This window comes from Halteromyces radiatus (genome assembly GCF_025201355.1).
Source record: "Halteromyces radiatus strain CBS 162.75 chromosome Unknown BX664scaffold_7, whole genome shotgun sequence".
Taxonomy (NCBI): Eukaryota; Fungi; Mucoromycota; class Mucoromycetes; order Mucorales; family Cunninghamellaceae; genus Halteromyces; species Halteromyces radiatus.
The window spans coordinates 193,864-212,619 of NW_026251693.1; the positions used below are offsets into that span (position 1 = coordinate 193,864).

General features: G+C 32.5%; 9 protein-coding genes across 9 annotated transcripts; 1 reads left to right on the forward strand and 8 right to left on the reverse strand.

The window, feature by feature from the left end:
* Nucleotide 1: 1 nt before the first annotated feature.
* On the reverse strand, nucleotides 2-2,306 carry BX664DRAFT_387912 (translation elongation factor EF-1 alpha; the record flags this gene model as incomplete). The annotated part of the gene is made up of 5 exons (XM_051549417.1): nucleotides 2-1,223; nucleotides 1,307-1,624; nucleotides 1,706-1,761; nucleotides 2,083-2,127; nucleotides 2,237-2,306. The coding sequence occupies 5 exons, from the start codon at nucleotides 2,304-2,306 to the stop codon at nucleotides 219-221; spliced, it is 1,494 nt and encodes a 497-aa protein (XP_051397418.1). The 3' UTR covers nucleotides 2-218.
* Nucleotides 2,307-2,311: 5 nt separating this feature from the next.
* Nucleotides 2,312-5,159, reverse strand: BX664DRAFT_182630 (uncharacterized protein). The gene is made up of 6 exons (XM_051540026.1): nucleotides 4,932-5,159; nucleotides 4,750-4,853; nucleotides 4,143-4,533; nucleotides 3,853-4,047; nucleotides 3,691-3,777; nucleotides 2,312-3,623 (listed from the first exon to the last, which is right to left on the reverse strand). Exons 1-6 carry the CDS (start codon nucleotides 5,025-5,027, stop codon nucleotides 2,613-2,615), a joined length of 1,884 nt encoding a protein of 627 aa, XP_051397419.1. The 5' UTR covers nucleotides 5,028-5,159; the 3' UTR covers nucleotides 2,312-2,612.
* A 67-nt stretch (nucleotides 5,160-5,226) lies between these two features.
* Nucleotides 5,227-6,216, reverse strand: BX664DRAFT_339005 (uncharacterized protein). Its single transcript, XM_051546550.1, has one exon. The coding sequence runs from the start codon at nucleotides 6,194-6,196 to the stop codon at nucleotides 5,243-5,245; it is 954 nt and encodes a 317-aa protein (XP_051397420.1). The 5' UTR covers nucleotides 6,197-6,216; the 3' UTR covers nucleotides 5,227-5,242.
* A 485-nt stretch (nucleotides 6,217-6,701) lies between these two features.
* On the reverse strand, nucleotides 6,702-8,305 carry BX664DRAFT_339007 (uncharacterized protein). Its single transcript, XM_051546551.1, has 6 exons — nucleotides 8,136-8,305; nucleotides 7,816-7,959; nucleotides 7,609-7,731; nucleotides 7,240-7,540; nucleotides 7,035-7,168; nucleotides 6,702-6,968 (listed from the first exon to the last, which is right to left on the reverse strand). The coding sequence occupies exons 1-6, from the start codon at nucleotides 8,199-8,201 to the stop codon at nucleotides 6,957-6,959; spliced, it is 780 nt and encodes a 259-aa protein (XP_051397421.1). The 5' UTR covers nucleotides 8,202-8,305; the 3' UTR covers nucleotides 6,702-6,956.
* Nucleotides 8,306-9,345: 1,040 nt separating this feature from the next.
* On the forward strand, nucleotides 9,346-10,974 carry BX664DRAFT_267927 (WD40-repeat-containing domain protein; the record flags this gene model as incomplete). The annotated part of the gene is made up of 7 exons (XM_051540971.1): nucleotides 9,346-9,457; nucleotides 9,525-9,614; nucleotides 9,677-9,880; nucleotides 10,136-10,239; nucleotides 10,315-10,391; nucleotides 10,446-10,595; nucleotides 10,683-10,974. Coding segments are annotated over 7 exons (1,029 nt in total), but the record flags the coding sequence as incomplete, so codon positions are not given.
* Nucleotides 10,975-12,366: 1,392 nt separating this feature from the next.
* Nucleotides 12,367-13,241, reverse strand: BX664DRAFT_267499 (PSP1 C-terminal conserved region-domain-containing protein; the record flags this gene model as incomplete). The annotated part of the gene is made up of 2 exons (XM_051540954.1): nucleotides 12,367-12,472; nucleotides 12,562-13,241. 2 exons carry the CDS (start codon nucleotides 13,239-13,241, stop codon nucleotides 12,367-12,369), a joined length of 786 nt encoding a protein of 261 aa, XP_051397423.1.
* Nucleotides 13,242-13,981: 740 nt separating this feature from the next.
* Nucleotides 13,982-15,252, reverse strand: BX664DRAFT_182734 (uncharacterized protein). The gene has a single exon (XM_051540027.1). The coding sequence runs from the start codon at nucleotides 14,992-14,994 to the stop codon at nucleotides 14,080-14,082; it is 915 nt and encodes a 304-aa protein (XP_051397424.1). The 5' UTR covers nucleotides 14,995-15,252; the 3' UTR covers nucleotides 13,982-14,079.
* A 591-nt stretch (nucleotides 15,253-15,843) lies between these two features.
* On the reverse strand, nucleotides 15,844-16,452 carry BX664DRAFT_339019 (uncharacterized protein). The gene has a single exon (XM_051546552.1). It carries the CDS (start codon nucleotides 16,436-16,438, stop codon nucleotides 15,869-15,871), a length of 570 nt encoding a protein of 189 aa, XP_051397425.1. The 5' UTR covers nucleotides 16,439-16,452; the 3' UTR covers nucleotides 15,844-15,868.
* Nucleotides 16,453-16,581: 129 nt separating this feature from the next.
* BX664DRAFT_339023 (mitochondrial carrier domain-containing protein) lies at nucleotides 16,582-18,397 on the reverse strand. Its single transcript, XM_051546553.1, has 7 exons — nucleotides 18,348-18,397; nucleotides 18,208-18,264; nucleotides 18,092-18,124; nucleotides 17,856-17,941; nucleotides 17,373-17,539; nucleotides 16,989-17,293; nucleotides 16,582-16,928 (listed from the first exon to the last, which is right to left on the reverse strand). Exons 1-7 carry the CDS (start codon nucleotides 18,367-18,369, stop codon nucleotides 16,693-16,695), a joined length of 906 nt encoding a protein of 301 aa, XP_051397426.1. The 5' UTR covers nucleotides 18,370-18,397; the 3' UTR covers nucleotides 16,582-16,692.
* Between the last annotated feature and the right edge of the window lie 359 nt (nucleotides 18,398-18,756).

The window sequence follows — 18,756 nt, forward strand, 5'->3', positions numbered from 1 at the left end:
TGCGGAGTTGCTTATCCTTTATTTATTAACGTTCTTAAAATCATCCATCATCACAAAAATATAATAACACAAAAAAATGAAGCTTTTGCTCCATTCTTTTCCCTTTATTCAACCAATATATATATATATTATAGATAGCTATAAAGATTTAAAAAAAAAAAAAACTAAACTACAATGGAAGAAAAGAAATCAAAAGAAAACCAAAATCAAAGAGGAATTTATTTCTTGCCAGCCTTGGTAGCAGCCTTGGTAACCTTACCAGCCTTGTCAACCTTTTCAACAGCCTTGATGACACCAACAGCAACGGTTTGACGCATATCACGGACAGCGAAACGACCAAGAGGAGGATAATCAGTATAAGCTTCAACACACATGGGCTTGGAAGGAATCATCTTGACGATAGCAGAGTCACCAGACTTGACGAACTTGGGAGCATCTTCGAGCTTCTTACCGGAACGACGATCAATCTTTTCCAACAATTCAGCGAACTTACAAGCAATGTGAGCAGTGTGACAATCCAAGACAGGAGCGTAACCAGCACCGATTTGACCAGGATGGTTAAGGACAATGACTTGAGCAGTGAAAGAGGCAGATTCCTTGGCAGGATCGTTCTTGGAGTCGGAACAGACGTTACCACGACGGATATCCTTGACAGAGACGTTCTTGACGTTGAAACCAACGTTGTCACCAGGAAGACCTTCAGCCAATTGTTCGTGATGCATTTCAACAGACTTGACTTCAGTGGTCACGTTAGCAGGAGCGAAGGTGACGACCATACCAGCCTTGATGATACCAGTTTCGACACGACCAACGGGGACAGTACCAATACCACCAATCTTGTACACATCTTGAAGAGGAAGACGGAGAGGCTTGTCGGAAGGACGAGTAGGGGGATCAATGGCATCAATAGCATCCAAAAGAGTCTTACCAGACTTTTCACCAGCCTTGGTTTCCTTCTTCCATCCCTTATACCAGGGCATGTTGGTAGATTCGTCCAACATGTTGTCACCGTGCCAGCCAGAAATGGGGACGAAGGGGACAGACTTGGGGTTGAAACCGATCTTCTTGATGAAACCAGAAACTTCCTTGATGATTTCGTTGAAACGAGCTTCAGACCACTTGGTAGAATCCATCTTGTTAATAGCAACAATCAATTGACGGACACCGAGAGTGAAAGCCAACAAAGCGTGTTCACGGGTTTGACCATCCTTGGAGATACCAGCCTATGAATAAATAAATAAAAAATAAAATAAAATAAATAAATATATTCATTCTCTTTTTTTTTTTTTTTTTTTTTTTTACTTACTTCGAATTCACCAGTACCAGCAGCAATGATAAGAATACCACAATCAGCTTGAGAAGTACCAGTAATCATGTTCTTGATGAAATCACGATGGCCAGGAGCGTCAATGACAGTAACATGGTACTTGGGAGTTTCGAACTTCCAGAGAGCAATATCAATAGTGATACCACGTTCACGTTCAGCCTTAAGCTTGTCCAAAACCCAGGCGTACTTGAAGGAACCCTTACCAAGTTCAGCAGCTTCCTTTTCGAACTTTTCAATGGTACGCTTGTCAATACCACCGCACTTGTAGATCAAGTGACCAGTAGTAGTAGATTTACCCTAAATAATAAAACACAAAAAAAAAAAGTGGTAAGTTATTATATATATATCTTTTTAAGAATATATAAAATATAAACTTACAGAATCGACGTGACCAATGACAACGACGTTAACGTGAGTCTTTTCTTTACCCATGGCTATATAAAATAAATAAAAAGAATAAGTTTATTTATCATTTTTCTTTTTTTTTGTTTTGTGCAAAACATCTTACCTGTAGATTTGTAGTTTAAAAAAAGAAGGAGGAAAAAAAAAAAGAAAGAGAAAAAACAAAAAAAAAAAATGGGGAAGAATGTTTCATTACGGTAGAAAAAAAAAACAAGCCACCAAGTTCCACCATCCAATCAAAAAGTCCATGCCATTGACGGGCTTCAAGAAATTGAGACCTTACCAAAAAAAGAAAATGATTTTTTTTTTTATATCAGAATGAGTTCAATAATAAAAAGTGATAATCATCATACCTTGCATAATAAAAAGTTTCTCCATATGTACTACATAACGATGAGCTATGATAAAATCATCATCATCATAAATAATAATAAGAATATGAACCATGATGAAATGATGACCAATTCTTTCTAATCATTCAGAGTCATGCTATCCAAACCAGCTAACATATAGACGTGTAAACAGCAATCAAATCACATAAACTCACTTCTCCTGTACCCTCTCCAACATAATCCATGTGATCATTCCAAATAATTAAAGAAATTTGCCCATTTCGAATCAAGAACTCAATATATAAAAAAACAAGGTGGTAAAAAAAAAATCTTTATTGATATATGAAAAAATAGAAATAAAATAGAATCCGCTGTACAAAGTTGAAGAAGGAGGAATAAAAACCAATAGTAAATAATCATAAGAGAGAGAGAAAGAGAGAAGAATGACTATATAAACATGATGAAATGCAGACTATCTACCCGCCCATAATAATCCCCACTCTTTCAACAAAAGGATATCCATCCAATTCATCATCTTGACCTTGTATCGACTAGTTGCTTTTGTCCAATAATAATGATCGCGGTAATGGAATCTGATTATCTGTGATTGTTGTTGGTGAACTATGAGTAGAAGGATCCGAATGGTCTAGTAATAGCACAGAGTCACATTTTGTTGTCGTTGTCATTACTGCTTTATCATCTGTCTTGATATTGTCCCCTTTATCATGCTTTTTTGATGATACTATCGTCGTTGGTGTTAATTTTTGGTCGTCCAAGGTAAAGTGCGATTGTTTGGAGGGTATCGTAAGCGATACGAATGTCGCGTCACTATCATACATCTTGTCGTTGCAAAAAGTTAGATCACTTATTTTTGGTGTAAAATGGTTTTTGTTGTTATTCATTCTAGATTCATCATGTCCTGTTTCCGCAGTAGTCAGTGGTGATCTTTGATTATTGGTTCTATTGTTAACAGATTGTTGCATTCCAATTGTAGTATTGTCGTCCCTTTTGATAGCACCTAGATGATCATCCACACTACCAAATTGCTGTGTCTCCATACCAATTGATGATTTGATGTTCCTATCGTTGTCCGATGTGGCAATCGAATTATTTTCTAATATTGCCGTTGATGCTTGTGGAATACTGATAGCCTTTGATTGTGTCTCTTCTATGATATCCAAAGACTTGTTGTTATTATTTATCATCATGTTCTGCACAGTTTCTTGTGGAGCCTCCGTCATCATTATTTTCGTATTGCTCATATTAGATGTTGTTTCCGCCACTGGAAGAATAATTTCAGATGTATCAGATGGTGAGTTGGTCGTGAATGCAGAATTGTCGGTGGTAGAGGTCATTGTTTGTCCAATTGTCGATGTCGTTGGTATTGATTCTTTGCTGTTCGTGTTGCTGGCAGTGGCATCGATGGCAGTCTCCATTTTGGATAATAGATGTGTCTTCCAAGTATTTAGTACATGAAAGCATCGGTCCTGAAGTCCATAGGTATCATTCTTTTCAAATTGATAATCGCATCCATATCGTACCACTTTGCCTATTTTTGTTTCCTTTAGACAAGTAATAAGTAACCCTCATCTTGCTTTCTCTTTTTTTTTTTTTTTTTTTTTTTTTTACCTTCAATAATTCCTTGGTCATGTTGACTTGCTCCAGAGAATTGAGAATATCATATATTTTTGGATAATCACTTGAAGGTATTTCACCCTAACGATAAAAATCAAGTTTAATCAATGTAATCCTTTTTGTTTTCTTTTTTTTTTTTTTTTTATCTCTTCTTACAGGTTTCTTTTCATATATCAGTTTCTGAAGTTTGTGGCGAGTGAGATAAAGTCTTTTGAAAATTCGTTCATATTCTGGTGATCTTCGAGCTGCTGCTTCAAGAGATCTAGATGTGTGTGTAGGGCGCGTCTGTTTGGAGGAGGAACCAGTTGTTGGTATTGAGTTATTGTTGGTCATTGTCGGAGAAGCTTTTGTCTGCATATGTCAAATGAAACCAAAAAAAAAAAAAAAGAAATAGTTGAATCCAATCAAGTCAAACAATAATAACATATATTTTTTTTTCTGCTTACATTTCTTTTTTTGTTACTTGTTAATCCAGATTTTGTTTGTTTCAAGTCGACATCATCATTTTCAAAAGACCTTTTCTTGATCACTTTTCCCTTTTTTGTTGCTTTCCCTTTCTTTTGTTTCGTGATGGTAGACTGAGATTGTTCTAAGGGTTGTTCATCGTCATTGTTGATGGTTTCAGGCATATGTCGTTGTCTACTTTTATTATTTTTCAGGTTATTGATAATCATATCATTGTCTTGTTCCGATTCCCTTAAAGACTCCAAGTAGGTTGGATCCAATGCCTGTTGAAGACCTTCTAGTAACGCCTTGTTCTTGACTTTGCCTAAGAGTATATCTTGTTTCACCTTGTCTTTATCAAATGGTCTAAGCAAATTCTCTGAAAAAAAAGCACTATGTATTAAAAAAAAAAAGCAGAATTAGAAAGATGATGATATCAGGACATTTGTAGGATCAAATAGAAATACGCGATCGCAATTCACATTCTTCGTCCTCTCTCCTCTCGCCCCACAGAGAACAAAAAAAAAAAAAGTCCCTGAGCAACATATATATATATATATATCTTCAACTACATTGACCCAAGTTCTTTTTTTTTGTTTTTGTACTTACTAATCCAAAGATCCAAAGAAGAACACGGTATAATAATTTTGAGGTATGTTCTTTTTTGATTTGGCCTTGACGACATCTTTTGGGACTTGGTTGTCATCTTGAATCTATTCAAAAAGAAGAAGGTAATATGATTAGCATCCTACAGGAAATATATATATATATGAAAAAGGAAGCATACATACAATGGCTGGCCACCATGGGAAACCTTTCAATTTGGCAAATACTATTTTTCCTGGAGGGTATAGACTTTGTTCGGGCTTGCCTTTTTTTGGTGGCATGATAGGCACAAAAATAAAAGACAATGTTCGTAGGACTATATATGCTTATAATAACTGTGTGTGTTTTTATATATATGTGTGTTTGTGTGTTTGCTTGAGGAATAGTGAAAAAAAAGAAAAAAGAAAAAGACAAAAAAGAAAAAAGAAAAAAAAAAGACGTGCAGAAATCAACGAGGAGAAATAAAAAAAAAAAGTATTCCCATGCGCTACTGTGTTTAAAAAGACACAACATGATATAATTTATTGACGATTTCAAATATAAAGGATAAACGACGAGAATAACCTAAAACACCCAATAAACTCATCATAACAAAACTAAAAAGTACTTTAGGATTCAATGTGGCCAAGATATATTTTCGTTGTTGTCGTACTATAGAAGTTAATAGCCATCGATCATGACTGCTAAAATGAGAACCACTGAGCCATTTCAAACTTGTCCTTGTTCCCACTATCGAATTTGTACCTTTCCTTGACCATATTGATTCTTGTTGTTGTTGTCCTAAACCATCCAGAATTTGATGATGTTGTACTAGTTTGCGATCATCATCCAATAATAATACTAAATGCCTTGACCTGTTGTTGGTGGTATCATTGATAGTGGTAAATTGTTGATCGAAAAAGCCATATCTATTTAATCGATGCAAATAGAGCTGATATGTAGTTAAGTGAGTCCCCAATGTCCAATTTTCCAATCGGATTGGTGATAATTGAATAAAAAGATCGATCAATGGATATAAATGAGTTTCCAATGGTATGAGTGATTGATTGAATCTTTTTAAAGAGCGAGAATGATCATCATCTGTTGTCCGTGATACTAATTGAGACCATACATCGTGAGTGGGTGGTAACGGTTTAAATCCTAATAAAGTGCCTTCTATAAGAATAATAGAGTATGTCTTGATATGTATCCAATGTTTGAGAGTTTCCAATATATCCAATATTGACTTTTTTGTTGTTGGGTGTTGATGATGTTGATCTAATGATAAAACAGTTGTTGATAAACCGTATTCTTGTTCGAGAACATGTGCTAAAGTATAACATAAAGAAGTTTTCCCTATCTTTTGAATTCCTGAAACTGCTACTACTAATGGATGATCGAGTTCTTTTGTATGGTCAAGTATATGTTGTAGTGAAACTTTTACTTGTGGTAAGAGTTGATATGTTGACATGGTTGTAATAGAAAAAAAAAAAAAAAAAAAAAAAAAAGAAAGAAAGAAAAAAAAAAGACAGAGAGTTTATTACCCCAAGCGGGGGATTTTTTTTTTTTTAGGATGCGGCATGTGCAAATTTGTGTAACTATATCTTTTTTTTTTTTTGTCAGATCAATATTATCCTTTCAAAAAGTAGAATTCTACTATAAATCAAGTTTTAACAATGACAGGTAAATTATACTCGTATTAGTTTTAAATAATCTTTTAAAAATCTAATAGATAATGATATTGATGATGATATTAATGATGATGATGATACATCAAACTAACTGATTTCGTAATAGTAAATATTCTATTTTAGTCAAATCCTCGAACAATGAAAAAAAATAAAAAAACGATCATCCAAGTTATCACTGATTACTTTTCCAAAAAAGAATAAATTGAATTGTTTTTTTATTTGTTTTGAACCTGAATTCAGAAAAAGTATAGTATTGAAGATTGAAGTTTTATTTGATATATATATATAAAGAGGGAGAGAGAGAAAAGGAATGTGAATGACGGGTTGGGTAAATAATAAATAAAAGATAAAATAATATTGTATGATGTATAAAAGAGAAGGATGAATAAGAGAGATCTCAAGAAGATCAAAAGAAAAAGAAAAAGGAAGGATTCTATTTTTTGACAAGAAAAATAAAAAAAAAATCAAAGCCTCCAGGGCAAATTGGATAAATATGGATTTGTTGTATGTTTGGAGTAGTGAGAGATATTTTTTTTTGTACTAAGAAGTAAACTATTATATAATAATAAAGTTAGTGAATAGGTATCAATATGTATCGTCATTATTATCATCACTTACGTAATTGGACGGTACAATTCCTATAGTTTGATCTTGTTTCCTTGCTTGCCACCAATTTCCTCGTCGATCAAGAATTTCTAGGACTTCACCTTTATAAAATGACAATTCATTTGGATCATCAGGATTGGCCGTATCTATAAAAATAATAAAAAGGTTAATTAGTTATCTAAAAAAAAAATTAAGATATAAATTTAATGACCATTACATGGATGAAGAGCTATAGCATTATTTGCAGGATCATATGTAGTTGTTGTTTGAGGAATATAAGCTTGTTGTTGTTGCTGTTGTTGCTGTTGTTGGACAGAACAATCCATTGGAGCAAAACCACTGTGAATAGAATCATGTTGAGACATTGAATATTGAGTAGGAGTGGATAAAGGCATTGCACCTTCATTATCGTAATATTTGGCAGAAGCTGGTGTTGCTGATGATGATGATGGAAGACCATAGACAGCACTATGAAACCATGATTCAGGTGTACTTCCAAAGACGATGACCCAGAAAAACTATATATATAATAAATAAAATATAGTTTAGAATCAATCACAAGAAAATTATTTTTGTTTATTTTTACCTGCATAGTAATGATCATGATACCACCAGCAGCAGATGCTTTGGCACTACCCATACCAACATGTAAGTGTGAATCAATTGTTTGAATTAATAATGTGATACTGATAGCTAAACAGGTTAAAATCTAATAACAATAATAATAATAATAATAATAATAATATATGTATGAATAAGAATAATAATCATCATTCATTTTTAAATAATTTACAAGTAATCGATAATCAGGAAAGGCAGATTTCATGAGTACGTAGAAAATACCAAGTATTAATCCTAATTCATAAATAATAATCCACCACACAACACCTTTGAATCCAGAAATGCATGTACCGATAAAGAGTATAAACCAACCAACCTAAATGTATATAAAAAAAAAAGTAAAATATGTTAAGTTACACAGTAACCATTTGAAATATAAAAAAAGGGGGGGGAAGCAATGTTAAGGAGATTCATAGTTAATAGGGAGAATCACCAAAAATAGAAAAGAAGATAATGGATAAAACACACAAACATATAATTCACCTAACTTACAGCAACAATAATAGCAGAACTAAATACTATAGGATTCCTAGTAACGTGTGTAATATTTAACGACATTTATTATTATATATGAGAGATTGATTGAATAAAAGGAATGTAAATGGGAAAAAAAAAAAAAAAGAGTGGAAAGGGTAATTGAAAAAAAAAAATTGAATTCAAGAAAGAGAGTGAAAGAAATACAAAATATAAAAAAAAAAAGTTCTTTCTTTTTGAAAGGAGACCACCTTTTTCGACCTCCCATTTTCTCTCTCTCTCTTTTTTTTCCTGGTAAAAGATACGTTCATGGTGTAACTGCTGTTACCATTCTTTGAACACAAAAAAAAAAAAAAAAAAACTTTAATACTTACGGAGATAGTCACCCTTTTTCTTCTTCTTTATTGGTTCATATCAGTCAATAATGATTGATTGAACATCTCCTCAATTTCTTTTATTTTAGTTTAATTTACAAGGAGTTAATAAAGAAAAAGATCGATTCATCCTTTTTGTTGTTTTCATTTTAATGAATAAGAATATCATCATATCCCCTTAAATCATTTTTTTTCCCACTTTTCGGTTTTTGTTTTAAAAAACTAGAACATTGATCATTTTGTGAATCATCATCGATATTAGTTTTAGTAAAAATCGAAAATGGTAAGTATGGATTACATTGGTTGATAACATTTAGTTGATTTGGTGTTTTGGCCTACTAATTCTGTCGTAAGCGGAGAAGAAAATCTTCTGTCGCGAAAAAAAAAAATATATAGAATAAAAAAAAAACGCGTTCGGGTGTTCCCCTTTTTGTTCCTTTTTTTTCACTTATTAGAAAAATTGCTTTTTTTTTTTATTATTATTATCATTATTATTCTATTGTAGTCTTTTACATGCTTTCATCTTCTACATCACTAGTAGGAACAACAACAACAACAACGACAACATCAGTTACAAAAAAGTCTTCTACCACCACGACCACCGATGGACGAGGCAACAAAAAACGAAGTTTTGACATGTACAATGATAATAATTCAACTACCCGTATAAGCAATAGATATCCCCGATTTCATCATTCTTCTACTTGGAGTACTTATGAAACTTTACAGTTTAGATCTTTATATGGAAACCAGTATTTTGGACGCAAGATTCATGGTAAAATAAACAAACAAATAAAACAAATATATATATATATATATATATATATTGAAATGATATATTGTTCTTGTTACTAGTTTCTGGTCGATCCATCTTGCAACGATTCCAATGTTATGAAGATCAAATCTATTATTTTTATTTCCCTGATTATACCTCATGTACACCTTTTGTATGTGATTATGCCCATTGTAAGTTGAAATAACAACAAAGATAGACAAAAGCAATGTTTAATTGTGTTATTTTTTTTTTTTTTAGCTGCGAATGATGGAAACTTATTGGCTGTACCTGATGAAGAAGGTCGTATCTCTATTATTAGAACAGATAAATCCAATGATATCTCACAAGGTAAAAGGATATGACTTTTACTTTTGTTTATTCAGACTTATTCTAAACTTTTTCATTTCCAGGTCAATATCATTGCTCATTCTATTGTCATGCAAATGCAGTAGTGGATGTTAAATGGAGTCGTGATGATACCATGTTATTAACATCTGCAGCTGATAGTAAATCAAGGATCATGGATGTAGAAACACAACAATGTCTTGGTACTTTTATTGGTCATAGGGCTATTTTAAGATCTGGCAATTGGCATCCTACCAATCCACGTAAATGTCTAATTCTATTACTATACTTCTTTTGTATTGATGAATGATCTATTACTTTTTTTTAGACTTACTTGTTACTGCTTGTACTGATGGCTCTTTCCAGATTTGGGATACAAGATATCGACAACTAGGAATTAGTAATGATGGTAAACAAACGGATATGATGAAATGAAATGAATTTGAAAAAAGTTGTTAGAAACTTTTTTTTTTATTTATTCGATATAGATAAATTTATGAATGACGAACAAATCAACGGATTAGATTTAGGTAGTTATCCTATGTATGGACCAATCAAGGCAGTTCCAGATGCACATGTTGAACCCAATTCAATCATCAAAAAGAAACGACCTGTGAAAACCATTACAGTAATTATTAAAAAAAAAGAGGGTGGAAATACCTTAGCATCTTACTTATTTTCTTTATTCTTTAATGAATCATAGGCTGGTCGAACAGTAACATGTGCATTATTTTATCCAAATGAAGAAGAAAAAGTCATCACCTCTGGAAGTTTTGATGGGTAAGTTCAAAATGAAATAAAATGAATCTAAACTCTATATATTTTTATTCTTAGTGCTATCAAACTCTGGGATTGTCGCGCTGGTCGTTCTCCCTCCACTTTGCAAGCTACTCATTTTCAACAAAATGGACGAAGAAAAGGAATTTCTGATATGAAGATCGATCATTCTGAAACTCGATTGTTTAGTGTGTGTATGGATAGCAGGTAATGTTTTTTTAAAAAAAAAAATGTGATACAGTTGTATCTAAACGTTGAGAAACCTTCTTTTTATATATTTATATTTATATTTAGTATCTATATGCATTATCTTTTGGATTTAACGGAACCAGCACGAAGATATACTGATCCAAGTTACAACTCATCCTGCTTCACCATCAAGTTATCTGTCTCACATGATGATCAATTCCTATTGGCTGGTTCTAACAACTCCAACAATGTCTATGCTTGGGATGTAGATGGGGATCCAACAGTTGCTCATGCATTTGAAGGTCATACGGATACTGTCAGTGGTGTTGCTTGGCATAAATCGAACAATTATCAGGTAAATGGATATAAAATGAGAAAAAAAAAAAGGTTGCAATGAAATGGAAATTGTAGTTATAGGTGACTGACTGACTGTTACTTTTTTTTCCTTTTTTGATTGGAAATTCTAGTTTGCATCTTGTAGTGATGATTTCAAGGTTAGAATATGGAAAATATGATAGATAGTGGTAGTAAAATATGCGCTATTTTTTTTTTTATTATTTTTATTTTTTATTTGTGTAATAGTTTGTAAATACAGTGTTTTCAAAGTTTTTTTTGTCAGGTCACAAGAAAATAGTTTCGTGATATTATAAAATAAAATATTGGTCTTCTCCAAAATAGATGTCGCATTACCCACTTTTTCAGATATCGCTCTAAAGTACGTCAAAACACATTGATTGATGATTGATGATGATATAGTATATTAATCATTCTCTTCTTTTTTTTTTTTTTTTCTTTTTGAAATCTCCTTTGGTGTTTCCTATTCAAAGTGAATAATCCACTTGTAACAGCAACATATTAAGATATGTTATCACCTCTTCATGAGGATGTATTTAATACAGGTAAGATAAAATAAATATATAAAAAAAAAAACGGATATGTTGACTAGATATATATCTATATATATTTCTGTTATTCAAAATCTCTTATACTCAATGGAACTACTACCACTCCTTTTCTTCTTTTTCTTCTTCTTGTATTCAATTTGGATTATGCGTTCAACTCTTTATCTTTTTTTTCTTCTATCATCTATTTTCTATTTATTTCCTATTTTTGCGACATCTTATTTTTGAATTCCGTTTATTTTTTATTGAATAAAGTGTAGATCATATTCCCCTCTCCACATGTTATAAAGATAAAATACTTGTCTTCCTTTCAACAAAAATCGATATGATGATGATCCTATAATGATGGTGGTGATGTTGTTGTTGTTGTACCCATCATCATTAAATTTAGATAATACATCAATCTCATTTTATCCATATGCTTTATCTATAATCATATTAATTTTTTAATTCAATCAAACACCTTTATTGCATTCCGTACCCAAAAAAAAAAAAAAAAAAAAGGTAGAGAGAATATAGATCATCAAACATATACAAACGGTATTTATTGGTTGGTCGTTTATATGAATATGTGTAGAAAAATAGATAACCTAAACAAAGGAAGAATCCATAATATATAATAAGGTAATAAAAATAATTTGTTTGTTATTTTGAGAAAGGGGAATTTATATATGTATAAAAGGAGAGGGGACAGGCACACTAGATATCCTAAACTATATATATAGACTAAAAAAGAAAAATAGAGTAGGGATAGATAGATCTTCGTTGTATTCAGGATTTAACATCATTTTTTGTTTTCTTGTTGTTAATCGCACACCTAAAGATCCAATAAAAAGGGAATCAGTTACTATTTTTTTTTTTTTTTTGGGTGATCCATCTATTTCTACTCACATCCAAATCCTAGTCTTGTAGATCTTGAACATTTCTCGTACAAGCTCTCTAAAGTCAATTCGTTTTTCGGCACTAAAATAAAATGTCAATTTGCGTCGATCCCTATATAATACAATAGAATTAAAAAAAAATAAAGGAAGTTTTAGTAGGTCAAATATAATATATATATGTTTTGTTGCGTTTTTATTTACCATTGATATTCGGCATCCATCACCTCCATTTGTAATTTTCGTTGTTTGACCTTTTGTTGACAAATCACCAAAGCTCGTTGTTCATCTTGACTTTTAACCAAAAGCATATTGATTTCATCAGGAGTTGCTAGTCGATGAATTCGTTTGACATACATCTCTTCCGTTGATTGTTCAGGTCTTGTTGCTGAAGAGTTTTTGATGGATGATGGTTGTTCACTATTCGTTGGAGATGATAGAGAATTGGAGGCAGAAGAAGATGGGGATGATGGTATGCTGTTGTGTTGTTTGGGTGATTCATCTGAAGTCTCATCCATATCATTTTTGGCAACGACTCTATCATCTTGTTGTTGAGTTTGAAGTACTTGTTCACATGTCAGAGCTACTTGAGCCACCTTTCCTAAATCTTTTCCACGATCCGCTTCCACAATCACCAAATCGCCTACCATAGGTTGTAAAAATCCATTTCCACCACTAGTGATATTGGATAGATCAGTGGTTGGTGCAATGTAATAGTAGTCGATTCGTCCAGATTTGAATTCCACCATGTATAACGGTCCTTGAGGCGGTAACTTGTTCAATGGTACACCTTTTCCGTTTTCATGAAGTAAACGAGGGTCGATATAACCAATTGGTTTACTGTCCTTTGCATCGTAACAATTTGATCTTGTTTCATTATCCATCATTACGTTATCATTGGTGGGATTTGTAATCAAATTGGATGGTGTAGATGTTGTTGTTGTTGTTGTTATCGCTGTTGATGTTGGTGATTCATATATTTCAATGGATGTTTGTTGCTGATATGATGGATGTTGATTTGTTGTAGCATGAATAGCCGATGATTGCTGTGATATGACAGAATGTTGTTCCATTTCTATCTGCTGTTGTTGTTGTTGTTGTTGTTGTTGTTGTTGTTGTTGTTGCTCTTGTCTCGGTTGATAATGGACTTGAGAAGGATGTTGATAATAACCAGAGGATGTTTTTTGCTGTGATGACATGGCTGATGATGATGTTGTTGGTGGTGGTGGTGGTGGCGGTCCATAATGAAATATCATGCCTGAATTATCCTGAACCTGCTGATATGGATGCATGGGAAACTGAGGGATTAAAGAGTGACCAGTTGATATGACAGATGGAGTAGGAGGAGGAAGCGATTGTGATGACTGGTGATAAATAACAGGATGAGAAGGGTAATGTTGTTGTCCAATTTCAGCAAATTGTTGTTGACTCTGAAGATGATCATGTGAGCGTATATAGGTAGGAGTCGACATTGTTGAATAAGGTAAAGGTGATGGAGGTTCAGATTGTAAATGCATATTTTCCATTTGGTTGTTAAGATCACGTACTCCTGCCAAATAACCATGTTGAAGAGGAGCGCGTGTTTGCTCATTGCTGAATGATTGTCGTCTGGGATGATTCACTAGAGGATAGCTTTTGAAAATATATAAATATATAAGTAAAGAGAAATAAAATCCAACATCAAGGTTTCACAATAACACATGATTTTTTTTTTTCATCTACTTACCTACTGTTCTTCTCAGGAAAGGAATAATCTACACTGTGACTCAGTCTTTGTTGGAAGGAAATATCGTATTGTTGATCGCGTTCTTGGTTGTACAATGGTGAAGATAGCAGATGAGATGTTGTTGGTGCATTTGAAGAAATAGGCTGAGTATGATCCATTGCTAAAGATGTATTATTGCTGTTGTGGTTGTTGTGGTTGTTTTTGATATCATTACTTTCATTCCATAAACTAGCTAGTGAAAACCTTCGATGTTGTGAATCATGCCAATGTTGTTGAGATGGATGATAAGACGATAAGTAGTGATGGCGATGTTGTTGATTTGTAGAAGTTCTGGAAAAAGTATTTCCTAAAGATCCTGAAGAAAGATATCCAAATGTTGCACCAGATGATTGAGATCTCATACGAGACGATGATGATGGTGGAGGTGGTGAATTGGCTAATGTATCGAATGACATTTGTTGTTGGTTGAAATTACCGTCCAGTAATGTTGGATCCAAGTAAGAAAAAAGTCCACGACAATCCGGTCCGATTTCATCTTCTTCCGCCATTGTTTCAAGAGAGGATTTATAACCTTGTCGGTTATTGTTATTTTCGGGAATGTCATCATCATAATCACCATAACCAAAAGAAGAAGGATCTTGACCCATAGAGAATGATAGACTTCGTTGTTGTCGATACATAGGTTCCAAAGGTACACCAGGAAGCATAGGCACAGATAAGACACTATTGGTACTAGTAGATGAAGTGATTCCCATCATATCAGGAAAGGATAAATTGGTTTCAACTTCAGGTGTATTGGTTGGAGAGGCATCCCATTGGAAACCGGCAAATGAATCCCAGTATGATTGCTTGGAGAAATTGTAAGGAGTATCAGATGATAAGGATGCACGTCTAGGGAAAGATTGGGTCATATGGTTTCCGTTTCCGCTGCCGAATTTTGGTGTAATAAGCAAATGCTGTTTGTCGCTGTGAGTCGTATTTGATGGTGGTGAAGGAGGAAGTTCGGTCCGTAGCTTGTGATTGAAATCGTCGTTAAGAGTTGTATGCGTAGAATAAGATACTGAATATGGTTGTCGTGTTGAAGTTGTTGGCTCTTGATAGAAACTTGTGTCCTAGGAAGAAACAAGAAAGAAGAAAAAAAAAAAAAAGATAAATATATTGTTTTGATTTTTAATGCCGCCATCTTTTTTTAAAGTTACCTCCTACCAAATATGGATCAGTGAGAAGAGTTTTAGAAAAACCAACAACATTATGGCGTGAGTAAAAAAAAAAAAAAAAAAAAAAAAAAAAGAAAGAAAAAAAAAAAACGGTGAGTAGGTTCACGTATTGCTTTATATTCTAAATAGTTACTTTTATCATGTCCTCTTATTATTATTTGATATAAGTCTAGTATGAGTAAAGCTAATAATATTGAGAGGTAACTGACCTTATCATAACGAAGAAAGAAAGAAAGAAAAAAAAAAAAGATAAGTTAGTCTTCCTTTTTTTATGTTATTAGAGTTACTTACAATCAGCTATTCAGAAGAAACTATACCCGAGTTTCAGCAAAAGCTTTTTTTTTATAGTAACCTGAATATTCAAGGAATTGAGATTGTATATAAAACTTAGTATATAAAACTAACAAAAAGTAAAGAAAGTTTGTTAATAAAAAAGGAAATATAAAAAAGGGGAGAAAAAGAGAGAAAGAAAGGAAAAAAAAAAGTAGAGAGAATCGGGAAGAAAGACACTGAAAATAAATATCAAACAATTTTGTTCTATATGTAGACAAAATAATAAAAAAAAAATTTATTGATCAACACCCATTCCATTCATCAAATCTTTACACTGATCTAATTGTCTAAAGTTGCGTTCAATCTGTCGAATCACTTTTTTCTTTCTATTTCTAATATCTAAAATAGCTGCTTGTTCTAACGCACTTGGTTCTTGTTGTCCTTGACCTTCTATATCTTCACCTAAAATAGCAGACTTGGGTCGTATCGCGTCCAAACGTTCCAGTAACCGTAGTAGTAACTCATTACATTCTGCTAAAATAAAATCGCGCCTTTTCCATTCCTTATCATCAGTTGTTGTATCTATTGACGTGGTATGCTGTGCTGTTTGTAATAAGACACGGGTCAATCCTTCAATATCGTTATGTATCGTTTGTCTATCCAGTTGAATTTGGTGAATAAGTCTTAGTACTTGCCTTTCTGCTTGTTTCGTTTGTTTCCTTCGTTTGACTCGACGATCTTGTTCAATAAGATGATAAGTGGCAAAAGCTGTACTGGCCACTAACGTAAGACCTACTGTGATATATATCCAAAAAGTGTTTGTCCTTGAATTCTGTTGTTGTGATGCTTGCAAAAGACTTGACATTGACAAAAAAAAAAAAAAAAAAAAAAAAAAAAAAAAAAAAGGAACTACCTGAACAGAAAGAAGTGAAAGAAAGGAAAGAAGAAGAAAAAAAAAAAAAGGAAGAAAGAAATGAAGCTAAAATTGATCTGTTTTCGATTTCCGAATTGTAGATTTCAAATAGGTTTTTTTATTATATTTATACAAAAGAAAAATCCAACGGATTAATTAAATAAATGATATATACTACTATTGTCAAAAAAAAAAAATCAATCTAATCAAATGGCTACGGTTTCACGTAATGTATGTTGTTCTTGAGTTGCACTAGCAAAACCAGCCATTGCCCAGGTATAAGCCATAAATGTTGCAGCATTCGATGGGAATGCTCGGACAATTGTGGGAGATAAACCTCTAAAGAATACACGCCATCCTTCTTCTTTATAACATTGTTTGAAACAATCCAAAGTACTTTTATATCGATGAGGTTCAGATTGAATTCTTGTTTTTACCACATCTATAAAGAGTAAAGATCATCATGTTATATAACGTCTTATATTATTTGTTTTCGTTTTACCTGCTGCATATGTAGAGCACCACGCACCAATACCTGCTACTCCACCAGCCATAATCACCTTCATTGGATTTTGATCATCTTGTTCTTGAGAGCCAGATGATAAGACTTGATGAATAGAAGCATATACCAAAAAATAAGGACCAAAGCTAAGTTCTCTTAGAGCTGTTGACGTCAAACCTGTGAAACACATACGAATCCCCCCAGTGGTATAAAGTTTGATCAAACAATCTATTGGCCCTTTGATGGTATTAGTTGTTTGATTTTGAAGTTGAACCTTGGCTAATTCCATAGGGCATGTGACAAGACTAATATGAAATGATTAAAAAAAAAAAAAAAGAGAAATTACTATCATGATCATTTTCTGTAATTTTTGAATAACCTTACCTTGTAATAAGACCAGCTCCTAATCCAGCAAAAAAAGTATCCCTCAAAGGAGGAGTAGAAGGAGGTGATGTATCTAATTGATCCATTTGTATTCGTTGTTTAGCTTGTAATGTCATAAAATAACTGTGTGATCCGAATACGAGTGCATTGACACCAGCAACACCAGCCTAACAACAATCAATACAAAAAAAAAAAAAAGAAAGTTCATTTTAGTATATAAATCAAATCAAAATAGAAAAATACAGAATACAATCATACTCATGATTGTTTTTTGATATATTGTATTTTTGACTTACAGCTGGAGATGCCTAATGAATAATATTTTTTTTCAAAAAAAAAAAAATACAAATGATTAGTTAAATATTATGATGATTGAATATTCTACTAGTACTAACTTACCATTCCTTTGTAAAGCCCTGAAAACTAGAAGAAAAAGAGGAATGATTAGTTTTAATGCATAAACTAAGTAAGTAATAGTAATACCTTTTCTTGTCGTATAATTGTAATGAAACAATGCCACGTTCCTTTATATTTTGAAGCCAGTTCACGGGATTGTAAGCGTACTTTCACTATTGTGGTCATCAAATGTGAGTTAAATAAATCAATATGAAAGTGGTTGTATATTACCAGTATCTACATATTTTAAATCAAAAATTAATAATATATAAAAAGATGAATCAATAAAAACAAAGTGATTTATGTCGATTGTGTGACCTTACCAAAAGGATGCCCCACGATCAATCCTGCCAGACCTAAAAAATAACAATAACAATAATAATAACAAAGAATGAATATTACTTATATTCTCTTTTTTTTTTTTAAATATTTCTCTTACCTCCTACTAAACCAGAGAAGAAACTAGGGATAGTTTGTGTTTGTAAGTGTTCAGCAGCTATAGTAGTTATTAAATATCGTTATATATAAAAAAAAATAAGTACAGTGAAGTATAAACATAAAATAAATGGTAGTATTTACGTATTTCGTCAATATCCAACATTGTAACTAGATTTAAAGAAAAAAAAAAAAAAAGAAAGAAAGAAAGAAAAAAAAAAGGAAAAGAAAGAGAGAATAAGGAAAAAAAAAAGTCAGATAAAGATAGAAAAAAAAAAAAACTAGACATCAGGGCGTCAAATTGAATTCCCACGGGTTATCAACTTATGCGTAATAATTTACTTAACTCTAATACAATTTATTCCATTTCAATTCTCTCTTTTTTTTTTATTTATTATTATTATGATTATATTGTTCTTTTTTTATAATTTATATTTGTATTATAATCTTCTTTTTATTTTCTCTTTTTATGTATATTATACTGTGATTAGCGGAGTGAAAGCAAAGTAAGTCAAAGGAAGGTCATGTGCATTCCCCAAAATGGCAACCATTC

Excerpts from the sequence above, each read along its gene's own strand:
- BX664DRAFT_339007 (XM_051546551.1), bottom strand. The coding sequence starts at position 8,201 with ATGTCGTTAAATATTACACACGTTACTAGGAATCCTATAGTATTTAGT. Across the intron at positions 7,960-8,135 it reads GTTCTGCTATTATTGTTGCT|GTTGGTTGGTTTATACTCTT; the intron begins GTAAGTTAGGTG and ends ATATACATTTAG. Across the intron at positions 7,541-7,608 it reads TCATGATCATTACTATGCAG|TTTTTCTGGGTCATCGTCTT; the intron begins GTAAAAATAAAC and ends TTATATATATAG.
- BX664DRAFT_182630 (XM_051540026.1), bottom strand. The coding sequence starts at position 5,027 with ATGCCACCAAAAAAAGGCAAGCCCGAACAAAGTCTATACCCTCCAGGA. Across the intron at positions 4,854-4,931 it reads TCCCATGGTGGCCAGCCATT|ATTCAAGATGACAACCAAGT; the intron begins GTATGTATGCTT and ends CTTTTTGAATAG. Across the intron at positions 4,048-4,142 it reads CAAGTAACAAAAAAAGAAAT|ACAAAAGCTTCTCCGACAAT; the intron begins GTAAGCAGAAAA and ends TGACATATGCAG.
- BX664DRAFT_339019 (XM_051546552.1), bottom strand. The coding sequence starts at position 16,438 with ATGTCAAGTCTTTTGCAAGCATCACAACAACAGAATTCAAGGACAAAC.
- BX664DRAFT_339005 (XM_051546550.1), bottom strand. The coding sequence starts at position 6,196 with ATGTCAACATATCAACTCTTACCACAAGTAAAAGTTTCACTACAACAT.
- BX664DRAFT_182734 (XM_051540027.1), bottom strand. The coding sequence starts at position 14,994 with ATGACCCAATCTTTCCCTAGACGTGCATCCTTATCATCTGATACTCCT.
- BX664DRAFT_339023 (XM_051546553.1), bottom strand. The coding sequence starts at position 18,369 with ATGTTGGATATTGACGAAATAC. Across the intron at positions 18,125-18,207 it reads CTTCTCTGGTTTAGTAGGAG|GTCTGGCAGGATTGATCGTG; the intron begins GTAAGAGAAATA and ends GTTATTTTTTAG. Across the intron at positions 17,942-18,091 it reads GATCGTGGGGCATCCTTTTG|TGAAAGTACGCTTACAATCC; the intron begins GTAAGGTCACAC and ends TGACCACAATAG.